The sequence below is a fragment of the Euprymna scolopes genome, chromosome 44 (genome assembly GCF_053919585.1).
Source record: "Euprymna scolopes isolate OS-2025 chromosome 44, ASM5391958v1, whole genome shotgun sequence".
Classification (NCBI taxonomy): domain Eukaryota; kingdom Metazoa; phylum Mollusca; class Cephalopoda; order Sepiida; family Sepiolidae; genus Euprymna; species Euprymna scolopes.
The window spans coordinates 18,609,609-18,617,452 of NC_136525.1; the positions used below are offsets into that span (position 1 = coordinate 18,609,609).

The 7,844-nt window shown below is 35.2% G+C and overlaps 1 protein-coding gene across 1 annotated transcript; it reads left to right on the forward strand.

Moving 5' to 3' along the window:
• The first annotated feature begins 4,047 nt into the window (after positions 1–4,047).
• On the forward strand, positions 4,048–4,470 carry LOC145268600 (uncharacterized). The gene has a single exon (XM_080124048.1). The coding sequence runs from the start codon at positions 4,048–4,050 to the stop codon at positions 4,468–4,470; it is 423 nt and encodes a 140-aa protein (XP_079980174.1).
• Positions 4,471–7,844: the final 3,374 nt, after the last annotated feature.

The window sequence follows — 7,844 nt, forward strand, 5'->3', positions numbered from 1 at the left end:
ATATATATATATTAAAAGTCAATAACAATATATATATTAAAATTCAATAACAATATATATATTAAAATTCAATAACAATATATATATTAAAATTCAATAACAATATATATATATTAAAATTCAATAACAATATATATATATTAAAATTCAATAACAATATATATATATTAAAATTCAATAACAATATATATATTAAAATTCAATAACAATATATATATATTAAAATTCAATAACAATATATATATTAAAATTCAATAACAATATATATATATTAAAATTCAATAACAATATATATATATTAAAATTCAATAACAATATATATATTAAAATTCAATAACAATATATATATATATTAAAATTCAATAACAATATATATATATATTAAAATTCAATAACAATATATATATTAAAATTCAATAACAATATATATATATTAAAATTCAATAACAATATATATATATTAAAATTCAATAACAATATATATATATTAAAATTCAATAACAATATATATATTAAAATTCAATAACAATATATATATTAAAATTCAATAACAATATATATATTAAAATTCAATAACAATATATATATTAAAATTCAATAACAATATATATATTAAAATTCAATAACAATATATATATTAAAATTCAATAACAATATATATATATTAAAAGTCAATAACAATATATATATTAAAATTCAATAACAATATATATATTAAAATTCAATAACAATATATATATTAAAATTCAATAACAATATATATATATTAAAATTCAATAACAATATATATATATTAAAATTCAATAACAATATATATATATTAAAATTCAATAACAATATATATATTAAAATTCAATAACAATATATATATATTAAAATTCAATAACAATATATATATATTAAAATTCAATAACAATATATCCACACTTTTAAACCGAAAGGGCGAGATTTTTTCCGGTTGTATTCATAAACGTTGGTTGAAATATGACAGATTTAAATCCCCATAAAATATTAAAAATATTCTGATCATTAATCTGATTCTAACCGTTTCTAGTTAATAATTTAATAACTATTATTATTATTATTATTACCATTATTATTTTACTTATTTTATTCGTATTATTTCTATTACTATTATTATCATTATTATAACTATTATTATTTATTTATTATCATTATTATAATTATTATTATCTATTTATTATAGTATCACTAAGATTTATATCATTACTATTATTGACGTTATTTATTTTTACTGTGTTAGGCATTACAATAAATAAATAATTAATCCCTAAAATAATTATAAGTTATCTCCCTTTGATCAATAAAAGCGCAGCAGACTCCTCTAACAGAGAGGCAAAAAATATGTTTACTGATTAACCTTGTCTCTCCAACTACATTTAAATATATATCGGACATGGACGACTACAACACTGCTATGGATACTCTTGAAGCGGTGTTCGTGCAGCCTAAAAATACGATATTCTGCAGGCATCTACTGACTACTGATCGTCAACAGACAAAAGTGTAGACCAGTACTTACAGGTCCTTAATAAACTCACCAAGGACTGCGAGTTCCAAGCTGTCACAGCTACTCAGGCGAGGGACGACTACGTCAGAGACGCTTTCATTAATGGAATTTATTCCAATTATATCTGACAGAGACCCCTGGAGAACAAAAGGCGTATAACGAGGCTTTAATCCTCGAAATGGCGCAGAAGCTTCTTACTCCCTACAGAACTCTTTGAATGCGTCTGCCTCCATTGTCTGGACCGAAGTTACAGAGGATGACGATCAGTCTGAGTGTGATGAGGGAAGCACTATAGCTGCAGCCTAGGGACAAAAATGCTTCTTCTGTGGGAATCCGAGACACGGTAGATTTAGGTGCCCTGCCGACGCTCTGTTTGCAAGAATTGCAACAAGAAAGGACATTTTGCTCGTGTCTGCAGATCCCCTAAAGCAGCTGCTATCAATCACGGTGAGTCAATTCTTGCTTCTATTCTCACAATTTCACAGAGAGTCTATCTCGCTCATCGTTGTGTGGAAAAATTAAAGACAAGTCTGTTAATATACTCGTTGACACGGTAAGCTTGGAAAATTTTATTCATTCTGATAAGGTGAAAAAGCTAGGACTGTCGACCTTGGCAAGTTCGAAAAAAATTTTCATGGCTTGCAGTTCTCATTCATCCTCTACTCTCGGACATTGCATAGTATCCCTCAATCTGAGTGGAAGGAAGTATGATGATATCAAACTAGCTGTTATGGCCGACTTATGCTGTGACGTCATCTTTGGACATAATTTCCTACACCAACACTCTTCTGTGAAAATACCTTTTGGGGGACCGCTCCCCCTCTTACGATTTATGGATTGACAGCAATTAGTTATATACCTTATCCTTCTCTATTTACGAATCTACCCCCGGCTGTCGTCCAATAGCGGTAAAATCAAGGAGGCACAGCTGACCAGATGCTAAATTCATCAAATCCAAAATATCACGCATTGTGAAGGAAGGAATTATCGAACCCTCTCAGTTTCTGTGGCGAGCTCAAACACTTGTAGTATCCCCTGATAACCACAAGAAAAGACTCGTAATAGATTATTCCCAGACAATAAACAGATTTACTCTTCTGGACACTTATCCCCTGTCTCGGATAGGACATGGTAAACGAGATTGCTGGTTATAAAGTATTTAGCACACTGGATCTAACCAGTGCCTATCACCAGGTTGCCATCAGACCAGAAGAAAGAAAATATACTGTTTTCGAAGCTGCAGGGAGCCTCTACCAATTTTGTCGGATCCCTTTCGGAGTGACCAATGGAGTAGCTAGCTTCCAGCGAGTTATTGATGACATAATCAAGCATGAAGACCTCAAAGGAACTTATGCCTACATTGACAACGTCACTATCTGTGGCCAAAACCAGGCAGAACATGATAACCATCTGAAGCAGTTCATGAATAGCGTGGATAAGTACGGCTTGACATTTAATAAAAACAAATGCCACTATTCGCTTAGCTCTGTGAATCTGCTTGGATATACAATAAGCAGCGGTTCAGTAAGACCTGACCCCGACAGACTCAAGGGATTGGTGGACCTCCCTCTACCTCTAGACCATACTTCTCTTCGACGAGCTATGGGGATGTTTTCCCACTATTCTAAGTGGATTTCCAACTTTTCAGAAAAACTACATCCTCTAGCTAGGGTCACCCACTTTCCCCTCAATGCGGAACAAACGGATGCCTTCAAGTATCTGAAGAAAGAAATTGCAAAAGCATCCCTGATAGCTATCGACTCAAGGTTGAAACTGATGCTTCAGAACATGCCATCGCCGCCTCAATCACCCAAAATGGTCGTCCTGTGACTCTCTTTTCTAGGACTTTAACATCTGCTGAACAGAAACACTCTTCAGTTGAAAAAGAAGCCTACGCTATCCTAGAAGCCATTCGAAAATGGCGGCGTCTACTACTCGGAAAGCATTTAAACTTGTCACCGATCAAAAATCTGTTTATGTTCAACCCCAAAAGCAAGAGCAAAATTAAAAAAAATGAGAAGATCACAAGATGGAAGCTAGAACTCGCCTGCTTCAGTTACGACATAAGCTATCATCCAGGAAAACAAAATGCAGTTGTGGACGCTCTATCTCGAATTTGCTCAGCCACCATTTCTATTGAGAAAATATATGCTCTGCACAGAGATTTGTGTCACCCTAGAAGCAAGAATATGCCATACTCCGTAGATGATGTAAGAAAGGTAATCAGATCATGCCAGATCTGTTCTGAGATAAAGCCTAGATTCGTTAAAACTCTGCCTCAAACGCTCATTAAGGCAAGTCAACCCTTTGAAAGGTTAAGTATAGACTTTAAGGGATCTTTGCCAACAAATTCCCGAAATTGATTTTTGCTAACTGTAGTAAACGAATATTCCCGTTTCCCTTTTGCTTACCCTTGTGCAAATGTCTCGGCAGCTACTGTCAAGAAACACCTAAGCAATTTATTTTCTATTTTCGGAAATCCTTCATACATACATTCTGATCGAGGCACTGCTTTCATGTCTGACGAACGAAAGGAATTCCTTCTCTCTTGGTGCATTGCTACCAGTAGAACGACTGCTTTTAATCCACAAGGCAAGGGTCAAGTGGAGAGATTGAACGGAATCATCTGGCAAACAGTGAGCCTCACTCTACGATCAAGCAATCTCCCCATAACTAGTTGGGAAAAGGTGCTAGATGTAGCACTACACTGCATTCGCTTGTTGCTCTCTACCACCTCTAACTGTACTCCTCATGAACGTCTGTTTAATTTCCAAAGGAAATCTGCTTCTGGCGCTTCTATACCAACTTGGTTAGTCAAATCAAAATCTGTGCTCCTGAGGCGCCATGTACGACGAAGCAAATATGAACCCTTAGTTGAGACAGTGGAAATTCTGGACGTCAATATGAACTATGCTCATGCGCGACTTAATAATGGATGAGAAACGACAGTGTCACTACGCCACATTGCACCACTTGGTGACGAAAATAACTATTCACAGCCTGAACTTGGTGCTACGGAAGACCCGATCAAATCCAGCCTGCTATTGATACTTTGGCGGGCATCGAGAAATATGCCCATGAAACTGGCACTCCTACATCTCCTCACCTCTTACATTTGGATGATTCGTAAAGAAATTCCCTTGAAGATATTAAATATCAGACGCTCGTCTCGAGTTCATCGCAAACCTCCGTATTTAGCTGAAAATTACCAGCTTTGAAATTTTCCCTTTCTTTTCTCTATTTTCAGTTTGAGCAGAAGCTGTCAGAAAATACGTCCTGGGAGAAACTTGTGATACTGGACTTTCTTAAGTGGCGGAAAATGACCTAAACATAAAAGAACTCTTCTTTTCTTTCCTGTCCCGAATTACCTCCCCTGGTTCTCTCTCTCTCTCTTTCTTTCTCTCTCTCTCTCTCTCTCTCTCTCTCTCTGAGACAGCAGTAGCAGCGATCGGCCATCTTTCTTTGCTCGTGTTTTTCTGCCGGCGCTCGTTTTAGTTGAATAAAGCTTAATACAAGCTATATAAATATAAACTTTGTCTTCAACTTCATTTCGTCATACATTTTCACAACACTAACTATCTCTCTCTCTCTCTCTCTCTTTCTTTCTCTCTCTCTCTCTTTCTTTCTCTCTCTCTTTCTCTCTTTCTCTTTCTCTCTCTCTCTTTCTCTCTCTCTCTCTTTCTCTCTCTCCCTCTCTCTTTCTCCCTCTCTCTTTCTCCCTCTCTCTCTCCCTTTCTCTCTCCACTTTCTAACACTCGACTGGCTTTTCTCTCCAATTCGTACCTTTTATCTCCACTACTCCGCTCATATGTAATTTACTGCCAAATACAGATAAAGAACCCATCTCTCAAATCAAGTTTTCCTTTCCTTCTTTTTCATTTCCCAATCCCGTCACCCAACGGGCAAAACAGAGGCACGGTCGCTTGTGTGAATAATACCTTCTGTTACACCATAAGGATATTTAGTTAATAATGAAAGGAAGTGTCATTTTAACATTTAATAAACAACTTTATTGGTTATCTTCGTTAGTAGCTTAAGTAGGAGAGAGGGACGGGTTAGTACGAGAGTTCAGTGTTCGTACGCGCACGTATTTATATAATAGTCGTGGAGAGTTCTTTGTGTGTAGACGATAATTAGATATCCGACAATTAGATATAGGTCAGGCCTGTTGGCGGAGAAAGAAACAGACAGATGTTCAGTCTATATAGGTATGTAGGAGCGGGTTAGGGTTAGGTTAGGGGCGTGCGTCTGATAGTAGAGACAGGGAAAGGGTTAGTGTCTCGTGGTGAGAAAGAGTATGTGTGTGTGTGTGTGTGTGTGTGTGTGTGTGTGTGTGTGTGTGTGTGTGTGTGTGTGTGTGTGTCATTTAAGGAGAAAAAAATAAAAAAATAAAAACAAAAATAAAATAAATAATTAAATAAAGATAAAATATAACTAAATAAAACAAAATTAATAAATAAAATAAATAATCTAATTAAAAATTGGAAAGGGGTTAGGGTTAAAATCATCCCCGTTAAATTTTAGGCTAATATGTTCAAATCTTAAGTTTATTATGGAAATCCCTAATGCGTTTGTGATTTATTTCCAAAATTTAAACCTAATCATGCTTCAAGGTCTATTTTTCTGAGGTTGCTGTTGGCTTTCATTTTTCTACTCCTTATGTTATTAATTTCAATTAAGGATTTAAGTGCTTAAATTCTTTTCCAACTATAAACATTCTATTTATATTTATTCTATTTATAAATATTCAATTTAACTCCACCTTTGTTTTCTTTTCCTCCTTTAAACTTAAAACAAAAATATTATTTACTAAGCTTAGAGTTTTCAAGTTTTATTGATGTAAACCAACATTTGTTTATCACTCACCTTTATTTCTAACATTGTGTTTCTAGTGTTGACTTTATAATGTTAATCTCTGCTAACCTTTAGATTAGGTTGCTAAATTTGATCCATTTATCACGCCTATAGTATATACTCTGTCACGTGATAGAGAGCTGGCTTGTGATTGGACAAGCCAGGGAGGAAATGGATTCCAAATTTCGAAGTCGCGAGAAGTAGCTTCTGCCTGTGGTTGTAGGAAGTGTCGGTTGCTACAGATATCTGCTCTTTCTAGTGGATAGCGTACCCGGTCAAAGATGAACCACGTGAAGTCACCCAATGTTAGACAAGACCAACAATTTTATGAGGATGTCCTGCCACCCAGACCACCCAAGTATTGTTGTAATATTTGTGGATTCGTCGCTAAATCAACAAACGGTTTGACAAAACATTAAAAGGTGCACAAGGTCTCATGTATGCTATGAAAAGAAACTGGAATCTTAGGGAGATATCAATCATACCATTTATTAAAAGGTGTTACAGGGCTTACGGAGAAGAACCTGAAGTTCTACCTAACTAATATTCCTGGTGAACCAAGTGCAAAAGAGATCCAGACAATTGCACTTAAGGGAACAGCAAGGATACTGAAAAGAGCTCTCGGTTGGTTTCAATAAAAAGCAGGGCAATGTTGGCAGTTGGTTTAGCAGAACAACCTGGCATGTGGATTCTTTTCCCAAGAAGTAAACCCTGACCAAATATTCAAAATCACAAAGTATTCGCCGCCTAAATAAGATCTCCTCACTATGGGTAACCCACATTAGCTTTTACAAGGAATGGTGCACCTTCTCCAAGGGATGTTACTTCAAGTAATAGCACGAAGCTGGATACTCCACTAGACTAGATAAATTCTTGTCCTGGAATCCAGTCAAACCAAGAGACCAAATCGAAATATGAAAACTGTTAATTGGGGGAAAGAATTTCTTTACTGACTTTGAGAGATAAAGAAATTTAATGGAACATTCGAATATCTATGTATGTCGTATAGAGTTCAACTGTTAGCCCCAGCTAGGGGGTCCCTTGATTTCTGAGAATTTCGACTGAAGTAAAATATTAAAAAAAAAAGTCCCTCCACAAGGATAGAACTTGAATGCGTACTAGACAATATCCTCGAGTGCCTAAAGTCTATCTGTACAGGGGTTTGTCAGGGCAATTTTTTTCCTACAAGTATGCGCCAGATGACGTCATGACCTAATTTACTTTAAATCGTTGAAAAACTGACTAAATTTTATGTAATTGCGTTAGCTCAGTCGATTAGCGCGTTGGTGCATTATCTAAACGTTTTGGGTTCGAATCGTGGTGTGAGATGTCTTCTTTTTTTTTTTTGATTTTTTAAATTTAAATATTACAAAATAACAAAGTATTCGTGGGACAAATAAGATCTACTCTGTATGGGTAGCCAACCCTCGCTTTTACAAGAAATGGTACACCTTTTCCA